Source organism: Oncorhynchus clarkii, unplaced genomic scaffold (genome assembly GCF_045791955.1).
Source record: "Oncorhynchus clarkii lewisi isolate Uvic-CL-2024 unplaced genomic scaffold, UVic_Ocla_1.0 unplaced_contig_6244_pilon_pilon, whole genome shotgun sequence".
NCBI lineage: Eukaryota > Metazoa > Chordata > Actinopteri > Salmoniformes > Salmonidae > Oncorhynchus > Oncorhynchus clarkii.
Window position 1 is genome coordinate 98,897 of NW_027260884.1, and position 21,444 is coordinate 120,340.

Here is a 21,444-nt window from a genome sequence, read left to right on the forward strand (position 1 = left end):
CATCATCATCTACATATTCATATTAAGCTTCTACGTCTGTGTACCGGAAATTATTATTTGTAAGAGAAAATATATCAGTTTATTGTTGAATTATTATGACGTTTTTTCCAATACAAAAGAGTTGTAACTTTTGTTTCCAAACTGCGTTACACACTCCAGCCAGCAGATGGCGATGAGCGTCTTTCGGGTGATGCTTCTTGCGTGACGTATAATGGACTGGACGGGACGCTTCCTCAGGAACAACAACACGGCTACTCTTTCAACCACCTCGGTAGCTGGCTAGACAACATAAAACTGAAAGATTGAGGTTTTAGACATTATTAATGTACATTAGCTAATCTCAGTGTTGAAAACACATTTCTGGCGACGTATTTACTGGTTAACTTGAACCTAATTTCCTTGTTCAATTTGCAAACTTGTTAAATATTGATACTGAGCCTAGCACTAGGCTAGTCGCTAATGCTAACTAACATCACTGACCATGAGCTCACTAAACTACTCATCCCCTGCTAAAGAAGATGAGGTCTGCTGTTTGGAGAAAGAAGCTCTGGCGCTGAACATTGTCGTGAAAGACGAAGAAGAGGAGGATATTACAGTGAAAGGAGAGAAAGACGCTCTGGCGCTGAACATTGTCGTGAAAGAAGAAGAGGAGGATATTACAGTGAGAGGAGAGAAAGAAGCATTCAGAATGAAAATGGAGGAAGAGGAGGCTGTTTTAGTGAAGGAAGAGAAAGAACCGTTTCGAGAGGAAGAGGATGCTGTCTCAATAAAGGTGAAGGAGGAAGACGTTTTGGGAGTGAAAGAGGAGGAGACAGAATATCTGATTAACACCAGTGAGTACTGTCTTCAACAGGGATACAAACTATGCAGTTATTGAATGTGGGGGTTGTAAGGGGCATTCTACTGAAGTTCTACACTTGAATATGTTGTTCAGTACTGTATAAATTGTTAAAGGGTCAATCTGCCATTGCTACATATATTTTGGGGACTTTTAGATTATGTATTGAATTCTCCATGTGGTCTACATTAAACTGCACCTCATCTATTGCAACAGGCTTTTAAAATTCAATATTGGAGCATAATTTCTTCATAAAATATTGAAGGGATGCAAAATACACCTGTTTCGTGCAACAACCCTTTCACATTTGCATTATATGCCCAGTTGAGATATATTAATGCCTCGTCTAAGACCCTATGATTTTCAAAGAAAGATCAATAAGTTCAATATCTGTTTGATGTTCTCGTTCACACAGGAGAGAGACATGACTATTATGGATCTTCTGGGGAGCCTCAACAACATCCTGATGCTGACGAGGCAGAGAAGAGTCTCTCCAGATCAGAACACCAGATGGTACAGCTTGGTCTGGTCTAGCATACAGCTTGCTCTATCTGGGGCTGGGTTTCTGGAAAGCACTTTATGACAACAGTGACATCAGCATCCATAATGATATGTGTCTGTGTCCCCTCTTTATGGTTACCAGGACAACGATAGCCTGCCCCCCTCCTCCCTCCCGGAGTCACCGTGTCGTGCCTCTCCCAGTAGCACCTTACTGCTGGGTATGAAGAGGTTGTCTGTGCTGCTGGTGGACTGCAGGAAAACAACGGGGCTGAGTGGAACTGTGAGAGGAGGAGAAGAGATGAACGGATCAGATTTGACTCATCAAAGTAAGTGCTGTAGTTCAGTTTCAACAAATAAAATGATTACTAGCCTGTTCAACCTCTCTTTCGTGTCGTCTGAGATTCCCAAAGATTGGAAAGCAGCTGCGGTCATCCCCCTCTTCAAAGGGGGGGACACTCTTGACCCAAACTGCTACAGACCTATATCTATCCTACCCTGCCTTTCTAGGGTCTTCGAAAGCCAAGTCAACAAACGGATTGCCGACCATTTCGAATCCCACCGTACCTTCTCCGCTATGCAATCTGGTTTCAGAGCTGGTCATGGGTTCACCTCAGCCACGCTCAAGGTCCTAAATGATATCTTAACCGCCATCGATAAGAAACATTACTGTGCAGCCGTATTCATTGACCTGGCCAAGGCTTTCGACTCTGTCAATCACCACATCCTCATCTGCAGACTCAACAGCCTTGGTTTCTCAAATGATTGCCTCGTCACCAACAACTTCTCTGATAGAGTTCAGTGTGTCAAATCGGAGGGCCTTTTGTTCGGGCCTCTGGCAGTCTCTATGGGGGTGCCACAGGGTTCAATTCTTGGTCCGACTCTCTTCTCTGTATACATCAATGATGTCGCTCTTGCTGCTGGTGAGTCTCTGATCCACCTCTACGCAGACGACACCATTCTGTATACTTCTGGTCCTTCTTTGGACACTGTGTTAACAACCCTCCAGACGAGCTTCAATGCCATACAACTCTCCTTCCGTGGCCTCCAATTGCTCTTAAATACAAGTAAAACTAAATGCATGCTCTTCAAACGATCACTGCCTGCACCTGCCCGCCCGTCCAACATCACTACTCTGGATGGTTCTGATTTAGAATATGTGGACAACTATAAATAACCTAGGTGTCTGGTTAGGCTGTAAACTCTCCTTCTAGACTCATATCAAACATTGCCAATCCAAAGTTAAATCTAGAATTGGTTTCCTATTTCGCAACAAATCATCCTTCACTCATGCTGCCAAACATACCCTTGTAAAACTGACCATCCTACCGATCCTCGACTTCGGCGATGTCATTTACAAAATAGCCTCCAATACCCTACTCAATAAATTCTTTGCAGTCTATCACAGTGCCATCCGTTTTGTCACCAAAGCCCCATATACTACCCATCACTGCGACCTGTACGCTCTCATTGGCTGGCCCTCGCTTCATACTCGTCGCCAAACCCACTGGCTCCAGGTCATCTATAAGACCCTGCTAGGTAAAGTCTCCCCTTATCTCAGCTCGCTTGTCACCATAGCATCACCCACCTGTAGCACGCGATCCAGCAGGTATATCTCTATGGTCACCCCCAAAATCAATTCTTCCTTTGGCCGCCTCTCCTTCCAGTTCTCTGCTGCCAATGACTGGAACGAACTACATAAATCTCTGAAACTGGAAACACATATCTCCCTCACTAGCTTTAAGCACCAGCTGTCAGAGCAGCTCACAGATTACTGCACCTGTACATAGCCCATCTATAATTTAGCCCAAACAACTACCTCTCCCCCTATTGTATATTTATTTATTTTGCTCCTTTGCATCCCATTATTTCTACTTTGGCACATTCTTCCACTGCACATCAACCATTCCAGTGTTTTTACTTGCTATATTGTATTTACTTCGCCACCATGGCCTTTTTTTGCCTTTACCTCCCTTATCTCACCTCATTTGCTCACTTCGTATATAGACTTGTTTACACTGTATTATTGACTGTATGTTTGTTTACTCCATGTGTAACTCTGTTTGTATGTGTCGAACTGCACTGCTTTATCTTGGCCAGGTCGCAGTTGTAAATGAGAACTTGTTGTCAACTAGCCTACCTGGTTAAATAAAGGTGTTCTCAACTAGCCTACCTGGTTAAATAAAGGTGTTCTCAACTTGCCTACCTGGTTAAATAATGGTGAAATAAATACGTTTTTTTTTTTTAAATAGATCTTCCCACTGGTATCTGTTACCATGACAACTAGCAGAGTTCTGTTAGTTGACATGAAGCTAGACTGAGAGAAACCAATTGACCATATTAAACCTTGATGAAAGTTAGCTCTAGAGATGCATGTTTTACATAAACTGTTCCTAAAAACATGATAGATGTTACATTGCCTGTCTCAGTCACCCCCCCCCCCCCCCCATATCTTTACAAGACTCTAGAACTAAACTCCAGACACTTCAATGTGGTCTGTATTCCTTCATTAACGTCCGATCTACAGAACTTGTTAAAGATGGCACATATGTATTTAAAACAAGCTCTCTAAACCTTTTCTTAAAGCTATGAAATGTGATTAAATGAAAAGCAATTTTTGTGAGACTTGTTCTTCGTCTCTGTAGTGGATCAAATGTATTCCATTTCCTCCGACCTTCTTTAAGGTCTATATAGTATATATATATAGTATATATATTAAACCATGTTCTGTTAAGGTCTATATAGTATATATATTAAACCATGTTCTTTAAGGTCTATATATATATATATATATATATATATATATATATTAAACCATGTTCTGTTAAGCTCTATATAGTATATATATATATTAAACCATGTTCTTTAAGGTCTATATAGTATATATATATTAAACCATGTTCTTTAAGGTCTATATAGTATATATATATTAAACCATGTTCTGTTAAGGTCTATATAGTATATATATTAAACCATGTTCTTTAAGGTCTATATATATATACTATATAGACCTTAAAGAACATGGTTTAATATATATACTATATAGACCTTAAAGAACATGGTTTAATATATATACTATATATATATACTATATAGACCTTAAAGAACATGGTTTTATATATATATATATATATATATATATATATATATATATATATATATATATATATATATATACACTATATAGACCTTAAAGAACATGGTTTAATATATATATATATATATATATATATATATATAATATATAGACCTTAAAGAACATGGTTTAATATATATACTAATATATATATATATATATATGTAGACCTTAAAGAACATGGTTTAATATATATATATACTATGTAGACCTTAAAGAACATGGTTTAATATATATACTATATATATACTATGTAGACCTTAAAGAACATGGTTTAATATATATACTATATAGACCTTAAAGAACATGGTTTAATATATATACTATATAGACCTTAAAGAACATGGTTTAATATATATAATATATAGACCTTAAAGAACATGGTTTCATTTGGAAATGACTAACTTTATTTGTTCATATGTAACTGACGCCAGTGTGGTGCTAACAGTTTAGCTTCCTCGAGTGTCCCTGATTCTCTCCATCTGTGACGTTTCAAGCTAACATTCTCTGTTTCACGGAAACATGGCTCACTCGGGATACGTTATCAGAGTCGGTACAGCCACCTGATTTCTTCACGCATTGCGCCGACAGTAACAAACATCTCTCTGGTAAGAAGAAGGGCGGGGGTGTATATGCCTTATGATTAATGAGACGTGGTGTCATCATAACGACGTACAGGAAGTCAAGTCCTTTTGTTCACCTGATCTACAATTCCGTACAATCAAATGCCGATCGCGTTATCTACCAAGAGAATTCTCTTCGATTATAATCACAGCCATGTATATCCCCCCAAGCAGACACCAAGCAGACACCTCGACGGCCCTGAACGAACTTCATTGGACTCTATGTAAACTGGAAACCACATATCCTAAGTCTGCAGTTATTGTAGCTGAGGATTTTAACAAGGCTAATCTGAAAACAAGGCTCCCTTAATTTGATCAGCATATCGAGTTCGTGACCTGGGCTGGCAAAATCCTGGATCATTGTTACTCTAACTTACGCGACGCATACTAAGCCCCATCCTCTTTTCGGAAAATCTGACCACGACTCCATTTTGTTGCTCCCAGCCTATAGACAGAAACTAAAAACAGGATACGCCCGTGCTCATGTCTGTTCAACGCTGGTCCAACCAATCTGATTCCACGCTTCAAGATTCTTCGATCACGTGGACTGGGATATGTTCCGGATAGCGTCAAACAATAACATTGATGTATATGCTGATTCGGCGAGTTTATTAACAAGTGCATCGGTGATGTTTTACCCATGGCGATTATTAAAAACTTCCCCAACCAGAAACCGTGGATTGATGGCAGAATTCACGCAAAACTGAAAGCGCGAACCACTGCTTTTGATGAGGGCAAGGTGACCGGAAACAAACAGTGTAGCTATTCCCTCTGCAACACAATCAAACAAGCTAAGCGTCAGTTTAGAGACAAATTAGAGTCGCAATTCAACGGCTCAGACACAAGACGTATGTGGCAGGGTCTACAGTGAATCACGGACTACAAAAAGAAAACCAGCCCCGTTGCGGACCCCGATGTCTTGATCCCAGACAAACTAAACAACTTCTTTGCTCGCTTTGAGGACAATACAGTGCCACCGACACGGCCCGCTACCAAAACCTGCGGGCTCTCCTTCACCGCAGGCAACGTGAGTAAAACATTTAAACGTGTTAACCCTCGCAAGGCTGCCGGCCCAGACGGCATCCCTAGCCGCGTCCTCAGAGCATGCGCAGACCAGCTGGTGTGTTTACGGACATATTCAATCAATCCCTATTCCAGTCTGCTGATCCTACATGCTTCAAGAGGGCCACCATTGCTCCTGTTCCCAAGAAAGCTAAGGTAATTGAGCTAAATGACTACCGCCCTGTAGCACTCACTTCCGTCATCATGAAGTGCTTTGAGAGCCTAGTCAAGGATCGTATCACCTCCACCCTACCTGACACCCTAGACCCACTCCAATTTGCTTAAAGCCCCAATAGATCCACAGACGACGCAATCGCCACCATACTGCACTATGCCATCTGGACAAGAGGAATATCTATGTGAGAATGCTGTTAATCGACTACAGCTCAGCATTTAACACCATAGTACCCTCCAAACTCGTCATTAAGCCTGAGACCCTGCGTCTCGACCCCGCCCTGTGCAACTGGGTCCTGGACTTTCTGACGGGACGCCCCAAGTGGTGAGGGTAGGAACCAACATCTCCACTCAGCTGATCCTCAACACTGGGGCCCCACAAGAGTGCGTTCTCCAGCCCTCTCCTGTACTCCTTGTTCACCTATGACTGCGTGGCCATGCACACCTCCAACTCAATCATCAAATTTGCAGACGACACTACAGTGGTAAGCTTGATTACCAACAACGACAAATTGGCCTACAGCGAGGAGGTGAGGGCCCTCGGAGTGTGGTGTCAGGAAAATGACCTCACTCAACGTCAACAAAACAAAGGAGATGATCGTGGACTTCAGGAAATAGCAGAGGGAGCACCCCCCTATCCACATCGATGGGACAGTAGTGAAATGGTCCACCCACACAGACAGAGTGGTGAAGAAGGCGTAACAGCGCTTCTTCACCTACACCACCCGATGTCACAGGAAGGCCAAAAAGATCATCAAGGGCAACAACCACCCGAGCCACTGCCTGTTCACCCCGCTATCATCCAGAAGGTGAGGTCAGTACAGGTGCATCAAAGCTGGGACCGAGAGACTGAAAAACAGCTTCTATCTCAAGGCCATCAGACTGTTAAACAGCCATCACTAACATTGAGTGGCTGCTGCCAACATACTGACTCAAATCTCTAGTCACTTTAATAATAAAAAAATGTTGATGTAATAAATGTATCACTTCAAACAATGCCACTTTATATAATGTTTACATACCCTACATTACTCATCTCATATGTATATACTGTAGAGGGAATAGCTACTGCATCTTGCTACTGCAAGGTGGCGGCAGCGTAGCTCTAGTGGTTAGAGCATTGGACTAGTAACCGGAAGGTTGCGAGTTCAAACCCCCGAGCTGACAAGGTACAAATCTGTCGTTCTGCTCCTGAACAGGCAGTTAACCCACACACACACCAGGCCGTCATTGAAAATAAGAATTTGTTCTTAACTGACTTGCCTGGTTAAATAAATAAAAAATGCATCTTGCCTGTGCCGTTCGGCCATCGCTCATCCATATATTTATATGTACATATTCATCCATATATTTATATGTACATATTCATCCATATATTTATATGTACATATTCATCCATATATTTATATGTACATATTCATCCATATATTTATATGTACATATTCATCCATATATTTATATGTACATATTCATCCATATATTTATATGTACATATTCTTATTTATCCATATATTTATATGTACATATTCATCCATATATTTATATGTACATATTCTTATTCATCCATATATTTATATGTACATATTCATCCATATATTTATATGTACATATTCATCCATATATTTATATGTACATATTCTTATTCATCCATATATTTATATGTACATATTCATCCATATATTTATATGTACATATTCATCCATATATTTATATGTACATATTCTTATTCATCCATATATTTATATGTACATATTCATCCATATATTTATATGTACATATTCATCCATATATTTATATGTACATATTCTTATTCATCCATATATTTATATGTACATATTCATCCATATATTTATATGTACATATTCTTATTCATCCATATATTTATATGTACATATTCTAATTCATCCATATATTTATATGTACATATTCTAATTAATTCCTTTACACTGTGTAAACGGTAGTTGTTGTGAAATTGTTAGATGACTTGATAGATAGATATTACTGCTTTTATTACTGATATTACTGCTGTTATTACTGATATTACTGCTGTTATTACTGATATTACTGCTGTTATTACTGTTATTACTGCTGTTATTACTGTTATTACTACTGATGACTTGTTAGATATTACTGCTGTTATTACTACTGGTCGAAACTAGAAGCACAAGCATTTCGCTACACTCACATTAACATCTGCTAACCATGTGTATGTTAACAATAAAATGTGATTTGATTTGATAGCTGGTACCAGTTGGACAGCTCCATCTGTGACGTTTCAAGCTAGCTGTGAAGTGAGTTTACGGCACGCTCTAACCTCCGTTACACATGTTCAGGTTGACTTTCCCACGGAATCGGCCATATACAGTACCAGTCAAAATTTAGGACACACAACTACTCATTCAAGGGTTTTTCTTTATTTGTACTAATTTCTACATTTTAGAAAAGTAGTGAAGACATCAAAACTATGAAATAACACTTATGGAATCATACAGTAACCAAAAGTGTTAAACAAATTATTCAAAGTAGCCACCCTTTGCCTTGCACACTCTTGGCCTTCTCTCAACCAGCTTCATGAGGAAGTCACCTGGAATGCATTTCAATTAATTAACAGATGTGCCTTGGTAATTTGTGGAATTTCTTTCCTTCTTAATGCGTTCGAGCCAATCAGTTGTGTTGTGACAAGACATCAAAGCTATAAAATATTACATATGAAATCATATAGTAACCAAAAAAGGGTTAAGTGAATCTTCAAAGTAGTCACCGTTTGCCGACAGATTCTGGTTTGATACCCAGCTGTGTCGCAGCCGACCACAACCGGGAGAGCCAATTGGTCCGGCGTCGTCCGGGTTGGGGGAGGGTTTGGCCGGTCAGGATGTCCTTGTCCCATCGTGCTCTCCTGTGGCGGGCCGGGCTAATGCACGCTGACACGGTCGCCAGGTGTAAGGTATTTCCTCCGACACATAAGTGCGGCTGGCTTCTGGGTTAATTGTGCATCGTGTCAAGATGCATTGCGGTTGTGTTTCGGAGGACGCATGACGTTCGCCTCTCCCGAGTCCGTACGGGAGTTGTAGCGATGAGACAATTGACGAAAATTGGGGCAAAAAAGGGGGTAAAAAATATAAATATAATAATCCTTTTTAAAAAGTCTGCCCCAAATATTTCATTATTTTTATTTTACCCAAAATACCATTCCATTAGTGATTAATCAAAATGATCTAATCTAAATAAAAAAATGTGCCATTTCAACATCATGTGTCAAACCATTGAGACAACGGGGAGATGTTACAGAGGTGCTTTGTCTCCAATGAAAAAAAATATTGTTTTTTGACAAAATTACTTATTTTAGGTTTAAGGAAGTGTGTAGGTCGCATTCTGTATCATACAGCTATGAAGGTTATATATTTAGAACCACCTGCTCGATAGGAATCCAGAGATGTCTGTGTCTTGAGTGTCGTAGAACTGTTTAGTTGTTTGTGTTCTGACTTCTAAAACAGAAAGAAAATTAAGAATATGAATAAGTAAGTAAACATATTACCAGGAAGCTCTACAACATTTGTTTTAAAATCACACCAAGATTGTTTTAAATGATGAAATGTTTGAAAACTGACCTCCGGTTATTGAGGGATCTGATTTGGATTAAACCTCATAGCAAGGCAGTTTTATCATGTGGAGATGTAATTCTGTTCTCTCTTTAAATAAACACTGTCTTTGGCAGGAGGAAAACCAAACTTGGAGGAACCAGAGACGTCCAAACCAGCAAGACTCTGCTCCCAGATTGGAAAGAGTTTTGCCAAGTTAGGAAGCCTGAAAAGACATGAGAAGAGTCTCACAGGGGAAAAGCCTTACCACTGCTCCCAGTGTGGAAAGTGTTTTAACAGGTTAGGAGGCCTGAAAGCTCATGGCCGAATACACACAGGGGAGAAGCCTTACCACTGCTCCCATTGTGGAAAAGGTTTTAGACAGCAAGGAAGCCTGACAGTTCATGGCCGAATACACACAGGGGAGAAGCCTTACCACTGCTCCCATTGTGGAAAGAGTTTTAACAGGTTAGGAGGCCTAATAACTCATGAGCGAATACACACAGGGGAGAAGCCATACCGTTGCGCCCAGTGTGGAAAGAGTTTTGGCTCGTTAGGAAACCTGCAATCTCATGCACGATTACACACAGGGGAGAAGCCATACCATTGCACCCATTGTGGAAAGAGTTTTCGCATGTTAGTAAACCTGCAGTCTCATCTGCGAATACACACTGGGGAGAAGCCATACCGTTGCGCCCAGTGTGGAAAGAGTTTTAGACAGCAAGGAAGCCTGAAAGCTCATGGCCGAATACACACAGGGGAGAAGCCTTACCACTGCTCCCATTGTGGAAAAGGTTTTAGACAGCAGGGAATCCTGAAAGTTCATGGCCGAATACACACAGGGGAGAAGCCTTACCACTGCTCCCATTGTGGAAAGAGTTTTAACAGGTTAGGAGGCCTAATAACTCATGAGCGAATACACACTGGGGAGAAGCCATACCGTTGCGCCCAGTGTGGAAAGAGTTTTAGCATGTTAGGAAACATGAAAAGACATGTGGACACACACCGAAGTCATTCCATTGCTCCCTGTGTGGAATGAGTTTTAACCATTTAGGGAGCCTGAAAAGACATGAGAGAATACACCCATGGGAGAAGCCTTGCAAATGTCACTTATAAGGCAGGTGAGGATCCACACAGAGAAAAATAACTTATCCTACTGTGTAAACTGATATTTCACATCACATTGACTTAAAATTCATCAGAGAACATACACAGTGCTCCCATTGTCTTATTTTATTGACTGTGTTTAATTGTTTTTACCAGATGAAATTGAATTGTACAAAGCATACTCTAAAATATATTTGTATGTTTTCATTAGAAAACATGAAGTGAATATGGAGTCTGTCAGTTTGAATACAGAGTAGATCAGATTCCATGTGTTTAAATGGTCCTTTTTTAAAGTCTGACATTGTGTGTTTATCTGAGTGTGTCATTCCTCCAGCACCATTGATAATCAGAATAAGACCTTCAAATATGTCACCACAGGCATTTTACAAGCCTCCGACTGGTTGAATAAACGTTGTTACCCGAATGATGAGATTATTATTTTATTTGTCAAATGTCACCAGAATAAGACCCTCAAAATGTATTGGAAAGGAGCATTTTTATTTAAGGTCAGTTAAGAACAAATTCACATTTTCAATGACACTGGTCTAGGAACAGTGGGTTAACTGGTCTAGGAACAGTGGGTTAACTGGTCTAGGAACAGTGGGTTAACTGGTCTAGGAACAGTGGGTTAACTGGTCTAGGAACAGTGGGTTAACTGGTCTAGGAACAGTGGGTTAACTGGTCTAGGAACAGTGGGTTAACTGGTCTAGGAACAGTGGGTTAACTGCAGAACGACAGATTTGTACCTTGTCAGCTCGGGGATATGAACTTGCAACCTTTCGGTTACTAGTCCAACGCTCTAACCACTAGGCTACCCTGCCAGCCCAAGCTCATCACGTGCACTTTCACCACCCTGAGTTCATAACTTATTTCATCTGTAGCCTAATAAACTGCATGGGTTCCCAAATCGTAGTGGGAGGAACAATCAACATTTCATCACGTGACTCCAAGTTAACTAAGATGTGATGGTTATTATATAAATATTTGCGCATAAAGGAGTTTCCATCGCCATTTCTCCCTTATACATTTTTACTGACACAAAAAGAACCCACCATGTCAAACGAACTAACAAATTGTCTGTTGGCATTGAAAAATAAATAAATTGTAGGGAAAATCAGTAGGTCACACAAATGACTATTTCTGAACAAAGATAATAGACAAGTAGAATGGGGCAGGTTTCTTATACTATCTATACTTACTCGGTTAAGAGACTCCAGGGACGGAGATGAAGGCTGTAGGAATGAAGATCAGTCAGTGAAGAGACTCCAGGGATGGTGATGAAGGCTGTAGGAATGAAGATCAGTCAGTGAAGAGACTCCAGGGACGGAGATGAAGGCTGTAGGAATGAAGTCAGGTGGGGGTGTGGTTGAGGCAGCCAATGATTGTGAGGAAGCATGCAGGGAACAGGCTCCTTTCTACTACCATTCTGGGGTCTGGATACATGCCAACAAAGACCACAACTGCTTCAAACAATGGGAGTGGCTACCATTGACCATCACACTTTCTTTCATAACCAGGAAGCCCATGTTGAGCTAGCAGTGTTCCCACTATGGAAGATTGAGCAGGCAGCCGTCATCCAGTCTCTCAGAAAACCATGTTGAGCCATCAGTGTTCTCACTATGGAAGAGGGAGCAGGAAGCCGTCATCCAGGGACAAGGACAAAGGTACAGCACTGGTGTTAGTAGCTGATGACAGAAGTGACAGCCTGGACACAGCAAAGTTTGTTGTGAGCAGAGAATCAACCAGATTGATTCTCAGTCAGTGTTGTTGAGCAGAGAATATGGAATGAATATGAAGCCGTCATCCCTCAGAAAACCATATTGAGCCATCAGTGTTCTCATATTGTCCATGTTGAAGTTATTCAGATTAACTCTGTACTGGTATCTCCTGTATATAGCCTCCACATTGACTCTGTACTGGTACCTCCTATATATAGCCTCCACATTGACTCTGTACTGGTACCTCCTGTATATAGCCTCCACATTCACTATGTACAAGTACCTCCTGTATATAGCCTCCACATTGACTCTGTACTGGTACCCCCTGTATATAGCCTCCACATTAACTCTGTACTGGTACCCCCTGTATATAGCCTCCACATTGACTCTGTGCTGGTACCCCCTGTATAAAGCCTCCACATTGACTCTGTACCGGTACCTCCTGTATATAGCCTCCACATTAACTCTGTACCGGTACCTCCTGTATATAGCCTCCACATTAACTCTGTACTGGTACCCCCTGTATATAGCCTCTACATTGACTCTGTACTGGTACCCCCTGTATATAGCCTCTACATTGACTCTGTACTGGTACCCCCTGTGTATAGCCTCCACATTGACTCTGTACTGGTACCTCCTGTATATAGCCTCCACATTGACTCTGTACTGGTACCCCCTGTATATAGCCTCCACATTGACTCTGCACTGGTACCCCCTGTATATAGCCTCCACATTGACTCTGTACTGGTACCCCCTGTATATAGCCTCCACATTGACTCTGTACTGGTACCCCCTGTATATAGCCTCCACATTGACTCTGTACCGGTACCCCCTGTATATAACCTCCACATTGACTCTGTACTGGTACCCCCTGTATATAGTCTCCACATTGACTCTGTACTGGTACCCCCTGTATATAGTCTCCACATTGACTCTGTACTGGTACCCCCTGTATATAGCCTCCACATTGACTCTGTACTGGTACCCCCTGTATATAGCCTCCACATTGACTCTGTACCGGTACCCCCTGTATATAACCTCCACATTGACTCTGTACTGGTACCCCCTGTATATAGTCTCCACATTGACTCTGTACTGGTACCCCCTGTATATAGCCTCCACATTGACTCTGTACCGGTACCCCCTGTATATAACCTCCACATTGACTCTGTACTGGTACCCCCTGTATATAGCCTCCACATTGACTCTGTACCGGTACCCCCTGTATATAACCTCCACATTGACTCTGTACTGGTATCTCCTGTATATAGCCTCCACATTAACTCTGTACTGGTACCCCCTGTATATAGCCTCCACATTGACTCTGTACTGGTACTCCCTGAATATAGCCTCCACATTGACTCTGTACTGGTATCTCCTGTATATAGCCTCCACATTAACTCTGTACTGGTACCCCCTGCATATAGCCTCCACATTGACTCTGTACTGGTGCCTCCTGTATATAACCTCCACATTGACTCTGTACTGGTACCCCCTGTATATAGCCTCCACATTGACTCTGTACCGGTACCCCACGTATATAGCCTCCACATTGACTCTGTACTGGTGCCTCCTGTATATAACCTCCACATTGACTCTGTACTGGTACCCCCTGTATATAGCCTCCACATTGACTCTGTACCGGTACCCCACGTATATAGCCTCCACATTGACTCTGTACTGGTATCTCCTGTATATAGCCTCCACATTGACTCTGTACCGGTACCCCCTGCATATCAAATCAAATCAAATCAAATATAGCCTCCACATTGACTCTGTACTGGTACCTCCTGTATATAGCCTCCACATTGACTCTGTACTGGTACCTCCTGTATATAGCCTCGTTATTGATATTTAATTGTGTTACTTTTTTTGTTTTTTGTTTATTTAGTAAATATTTTCTTAACTCTTATTTTTCTTAACTACATTGTGTGTAAGTGCTTGTCAGTAAGAATTTCCTTGGTTAGATTCCAGGCTGTGCTTGTAAGAAGCATTTCACGGTAAGGTATAGCTATAGCAGTTGTATTCAGCATTTCACAGTGACGTCTACACCTGTTGTATGTATGACAAATAACATTTGATTTGAACTAAATATGGAGTTTGTCAGTTTCAATGTTACTGTCTTTAATTAAATTCGATTTTTCAAATTCAGGCTGTGTGTGTGTGTGTGTGTGTGTGTGTGTGTGTGTGTGTGTGTGTGTGTGTTTTTTTTTCTCTGCGTCATCCTTGATCATTCCTTGTGGTCCTGTAGCTCAGTTGGTGGAGTATAGTGCTTGTTAAACCAGGGTAGTGGGTTTGATTCCTGGGACCACCCATGTGTAAAGTATTTGCACACATGACTGCAAATCACTTTGGATAAAAGTGTCTGCTAAATGACAGATATATCCACTGATTATACCAAACATTTGGAACACCTTCCTAATATGGAGTTGGACCCTCCCCTTTCTCCCTCAGAACAGCCTCAATTCATTGACTCTTCAAGCTGTCGAAAGTGTTCCACAGGGATGCTGGCCCATGTTGACTCCTCAGAGGAGGAAGGACCCTCCTCCTCATTGATTTTTTTTTTGTTGATAAAACTCTACTAAATATAATCACGTCACCAAATAATTGATTAAAACATACTCTTTTGCATCCTCCTCTGGGTACATTTACTTCAATACAAAACCTAGGAGGATTATGGTTCTCAAGGCTTCTATAGACTTACACAATAATTATGACAACTTCCGGAGGACGTCCTCCAACCTATCAGGGCTCTTGCAGCATGAACTGACATGTTGTCCACCCAATTAAAGGATCAGAGAATTAATCTAGTACTGAAAGCAAAAGCTACAGCTAGCTAGCACTGCAGTGCATAACATGTGGTGAGTAGTTGACCCAAAGAGAGAAAAATACAATAGTTGAACAGTTTTGAACAAATGATTTTATTCCAAAATGAAGGAGAAGCGAGAGAGAGATATTTCGTCACTTATTTTGCACTTTCAGTTTCACTTACTTAGCTAGCAAATGCAGCCATCTAGTTTAGTCTACTCAAACACTTGGCTCAAACAGAGCGTTGCTATGATTGTAGCAGGTTAGTTCTATTATCTCTGTTGACTATGATGTTACTTTAGCTAATATGGTGACAACGATGTAAGCTGTGTGTTTCAGTTATGATATGGTTTGGCTTGGAAAGGTTTTCTTTCCTGGTCACATACAGCTGATGTGTTGTGCATTGAAGTACAGAAGCGAGGGGGAAAAGGTGAGAGGAGGAGAGAAGGAATACAACGTGGCTGTTATGAAAGTGACCTGTGTTTATGCATGATCAGGGGTGTATTCAGTCCTCCGATTCTGTTGACAAACATTACATAAACGGAACAAAACCGGGATCAACATTTGTCCAATAGAATCTCTTGTTTGAAACTGTCGGACTACTGATGACACCCATTTATCAGCTAGATGTAGTCAAGAGTGTGCTAGGCAGTATTTTTCTCTCGACCAGTGTGCACCTACATTCTAAACTTTCATTCATAGGCCAGGTTGTAGCAACCTCATGATGGTTATAGTGAAAATGTGAGTATCATGTAGTAGCCTAAACCCGTTCATGCTACATTGAACAGGGTGAATGGGATATGAATGACAGTCATCCAATATGCTTGTGTAGAAATAAGGCCATGCTCATGAAAAAACAAATGGTCCTCCCTCATCTGAAACGGCACTGACCGCCACTGTTTTGGCTGGTGGACCATTCTTGGTGCACATGGGAAGCTGTAGCGTTGCAGTTCTTGACACAAACCAGTGCGCCTGGCACCTACTATCATACCCTGTTCAATGACCCTTATAATATTTTGTCTTCCCCATTCACCATCTGAATGGCACACATACACAATCCATGTCTCATTTGTCTCAAGGCTTAAAAATCCTTATTTAACCTGTCTCCCCCTCTTCATCGAAACTGATTGAAGTGGATTTAACTAGTGACATCAATAAGGGATCATAGCTTTAGCCTGGATTCACCTAGTCAGTCTATGTCAAGGAAGGAGCAGGTGTTCCTAAAGTTTTTTATACCCAGTGTATAGCACTACAGATAATCAGAAAATCAAGTGCTATTTGCATGTGATGCATTTGCACTGTTGTTTACAGGATGGTTTGTATCTTACACTGATTGAAGTGGATAGCATGATCGCATCTAGATTAAAACGAATGTAAAAAATTAACAGAGAAAACACACATTAACACACTACCTATTCATATAAGTATTTAATCATCATCATCTACATATTCATATTAAGCTTCTACGTCTGTTTACCGGAAATTATTATTTGTAAGAGAAAATATATCAGTTTATTGTTGAATTATTATGACGTTTTTTCCAATACAAAAGAGTTGTAACTTTTGTTTCCAAACTGCGTTACCCACTCCAGCCAGCAGATGGCGATGAGCGTCTTTCGGGTGATGCTTCTTGTGTGACGTATAATGGACTGGACGGGACGCTTCCTCAGGAACAACAACACGGCTACTCTTTCAACCACCTCGGTAGCTAGCTAGCCAACATAAAACTGAAAGATTGAGGTTTTAGACATTATTAATGTACATTAGCTAATCTCAGTGTTGAAAACACATTTCTGGCGACGTATCTACTGGTTAACTTTAACCTAATTTCCTTGTTCAATTTGCAAACTTGTTAAATATTGATACTGAGCCTAGCACTAGGCTAGTCGCTAATGCTAACTAACATCACTGACCATGAGCTCACTAAACTACGCATCCCCTGCTAAAGAAGATGAGGTCTGCTGTTTGGAGAAAGAAGCTCTGGCGCTGAACATTGTCGTGAAAGACGAAGAAGAGGAGGATATTACAGTGAAAGGAGAGAAAGATGCTCTGGCGCTGAACATTGTCGTGAAAGACGAAGAGGAGGATATTACAATGAAAGGAGAGAAAGAATTATTCAGAATGAAAATGGAGGAAGAGGAGGCTGTTTTAGTGAAGGAAGAGAAAGAACCGTTTCGAGAGGAAGAGGATGCTGTCTCAATAAAGGTGAAGGAGGAAGACGTTTTGGGAGTGAAAGAGGAGGAGACAGAATATCTGATTAACACCAGTGAGTACTGTCTTCAACAGGGATACAAACTATGCAGTTATTGAATGTGGGGATTTTAAGGGGCATTCTACTGAAGTTCTACACTTGAATATGTTGTTCAGTACTGTATAAATTGTTAAAGGGTCAATCTGCCATTGGTTCATATATTTTGGGGACTTTTAGATTATGTATTAAATTATCCATGTGGTCTATATTAAACTGCACCTCATCTATTGCAACAGGCTTTTAAAATTCAATATTGGAGCATAATTTCTTCATAAAATATCGAAGGGACACAAAATACACCTGTTTCGTGCAACAACCCTTTCACATTTGCATTATATGCCAAGTTGAGATATATTAATGCCTCGTCTAAGACCCTATGATTTTAAAATAAAGTTCAATAAGTTCAATATCTGTTTGATGTTCTCGTTCACACAGGAGAGAGACATGACTATTATGGATCCTCTGGGGAGCCTCAACAACATCCTGATGCTGACGAGGCAGAGAAGAGTCTCTCCAGATCAGAACACCAGATGGTACAGCTTGGTCTGGTCTAGCATACAGCTTGCTCTATCTGGGGCTGGGTTTCTGGAAAGCACTTTATGACAACAGTGACATCAGCATCCATAATGATATGTGTCTGTGTTCCCTCTTTATGGTTACCAGGACAACGATAGCCCTTCCTCCCTCCCGGAGTCCCCGTGTCGAGCCTCTCCCGGTAGCACCTTACTGCTGGGTATGAAGAGGTTGTCTGTGCTGCTGGTGGACTGCAGGAAAACAAAGGGGCTGAGTGGAACTGTGAGAGGAGGAGAAGAGAGGAAAGGATCAGATTTGACTCATCAGAGTAAGTGCTGTAGTTTAGTTTGAACAAATGAAATAGATCTGGTATCTGTTACCAGGACAACCAGCAGAGTTCTGTTAGTTTTGGGGTGGCAGGTAGCCTGGTGGTTGGAGTAGTCTGCTGGAGCGTTGGACCACTAACCGATCGAATCCCCGAGCTGACAAGGTAAAAATCTGCCGTTCTGCCCCTGAACAGGGCAGTTGACCCACTGTTCCTAGGCCGTCATTGTCAATAAGATTTTGTTCTTATCTGACTTGCCTGGTTAAATAAAGGTTAAATATAAAATAAATATAAAATAACAATAAAAATAGTTGACATGAAGAAAACTGGTATCTGTTACCAGGACAACTAGCAGAGTTCTGTTAGTTGACAGGAAGATAGACTGGTGGATATGGATGTTATGAATATCATAACACTGAAAAAGGATTCTGCCAATGAAAAGAGAGAAACCAATAGACCATATAAAACCTTGATGAAAGTTAGATTTAGAGAGAAACCAATAGACCATATAAAACCTTGATGAAAGTTAGATTTAGAGAGAAACCAATAGACCATATAAAACCTTAATGAAAGTTAGATTTAGAGAGAAACCAATAGACCATATAAAACCATAATGAAAGTCAGATTTAGAGAGAAAGTTTCAAAAGGAGCATGTTTTACAAAAACATTTTCTCAAAACATTATAGATGTTACATTGTCTGTCCCAGTCAACCCCCCCCCCCCCCCCCCTTTCTTTACTAGACTGTAGAACAGGCAAACTAAACTCCAGACACTTCTATGTGGTCTGTATTGCTTCATTAACATCTGATCTTCAGGACTTGTTAAAAAAGGCAAATATATATTTTAAACTCTCAAAAAGCCATGAAATATGAGTGAAAAGCTTTTCTTGTGAGTCAAAAACTGAAAAATTGGGCGTGCAAAATTATTCAGCCCCCTTAAGTTAATACTTTGTAGCGCCACACACCCAATTTTTCAGTTTTTGATTTGTTAAAAAAGTTTGAAATATCCAATAAATGTCGTTCCACTTCATGATTGTGTCCCACTTGTTGTTGATTCTTCACAAAAAAATACAGTTTTATATCTTTATGTTTGAAGCCTGAAATGTGGCAAAAGGTCGCAAAGTTCAAGAGGGCCGAATACTTTCGCAAGTCACTGTATATACTGATATATATACTGATATATATATATATATATATATATATATATATATATATATATATATATATATATATATATATATAGACTATATATATATATATATATAGACTATATATTACACCAACTCATTCCAGGTGTTTTTCTTTATTTTGACTATGTAGAATAATAGTGAAGTCATCAAAACTATGAAATAACACATAAGGAATCATTAAGTAACCAAAAAAGTGTTAAACAAATCAAAGTATATTTGAGATTCTTCAAAGTAACCACCCTTTGACTTGATGACAGATTTGCACACTCATGGCATTCTCTCAACCAGCTTCAAGATGTAGTCACCTGGAATGCATTTAAATTAACAGGTGTGCCTTGTTAAAAGTTTGTGGAATGTCTTTCCTTCATGTGTTTGAGGCAATCAGTTGTGTTGTGACAAGGGGGGGGGGGGGGGGTATACAGAAGATGGTCCTATTTGGAAAAGATCTAGTCCATATTATGGCAAGAACAGCTCAAATAAGCAAAGAGAAACCACATTCCATCATTACTTGAAGACATGAAGGTCAGTTAATCCGGAAAATGTCAAGTTCTTTCAAGTGCAGTCGCACAAAACATCAAGCGCTATGATGAAACTAGCTCTCATTACTTTAAGGACCACCACAGGAAAGGAAGACCCAGAGTTACTTCTGCTGCAGAGAATAACTTCATTAGAGTTACCAGCCTCAGAAATTGCAGCCCAAATAAATGCTTCACAGAGTTAAATTAAGAGACGCATCTCAACATTGGATCCAAGATGGCGTAGCAGTAGGACGTATTGTCGTGTTGTGTCCCTTGTATATATCGTTTGTTTTTTTTTGTTTTTTCTTCACATATCTTTAAAACTTTTTGCTGAACCTCAACTTCTTATAAATACTCTCCTGCAACCCGCCTCACCCAACGTAGCTATTTTTCCTAAAGTATTTATATTTACTTCGGACCTTGGAACCCCTCAACTGAAGCTAGCCAACGAACTACCAGCTTCAGCAAAACATTGCTAGCGGTCTTCAGCTAACCGGTCATCAGCTAACCTTTAGCTCGGAAAGCTCTCGCCAGTTCGAACAACGCGACTCTAACCAGAGCATAACGGACCTATTTATTATTTTATTTTTCATCCCCGGATTCCCATCGCAAACGGAACATTTTGAGCTCCTGGGCTACAATATCCAGACCCACGACCGGTCCATCGATGTCACTGCATGAAGAGGAATAAACAGATACCCCCATCGCGACGTCCCCAAAGGCTAACTCTCTAGCCCTTGCTATCTCCTTGCTTGCAAATTCGGCCTGCTAACTGCTAGCTTGTTTAGCCCGGTCCGCTAACTGCTACCGTGTTTAGCACCGTCTACTAACTGTTAGCTTGTTAGCACAGGCCTGCTAACCGTCTGAATCGCCGCGTCCCAAACACTCACTGAACCCATATTTACTTTCTATCCCTTTTCGATTTTTAATTTGTTTATACCTTCCGGTAACCTGCCTCACCCAATGTGATACGGAACCGCTATTATCTTTACATTTTAGAACACACTCAAGAACCTCCAGAAGCTAACCAGCTAACTGGCTACAAGCTATTTGGTCATTGTTAGTTTTCTAACCTGGATAACACTCGCCAGTCCAGCTTCCCTGCC

General features: G+C 40.7%; 1 protein-coding gene across 1 annotated transcript in view; it reads left to right on the forward strand.

Moving 5' to 3' along the window:
- Window positions 1–214: 214 nt before the first annotated feature.
- Window positions 215–21,444, forward strand: part of LOC139402074 (gastrula zinc finger protein XlCGF57.1-like) — a 50,047-nt gene continuing 28,817 nt past the window's right edge. Inside the window, exons 1-4 of the mRNA XM_071146172.1 lie at window positions 215–833; window positions 1,254–1,351; window positions 1,482–1,665; window positions 10,047–11,440. Coding sequence (XP_071002273.1) covers window positions 482–833; window positions 1,254–1,351; window positions 1,482–1,665; window positions 10,047–10,948 — 1,536 coding nt within the window. The 5' untranslated portion in view covers window positions 215–481 and the 3' untranslated portion in view covers window positions 10,949–11,440. Of the gene's footprint in view, window positions 834–1,253; window positions 1,352–1,481; window positions 1,666–10,046 lie in introns of the transcript that reaches the window.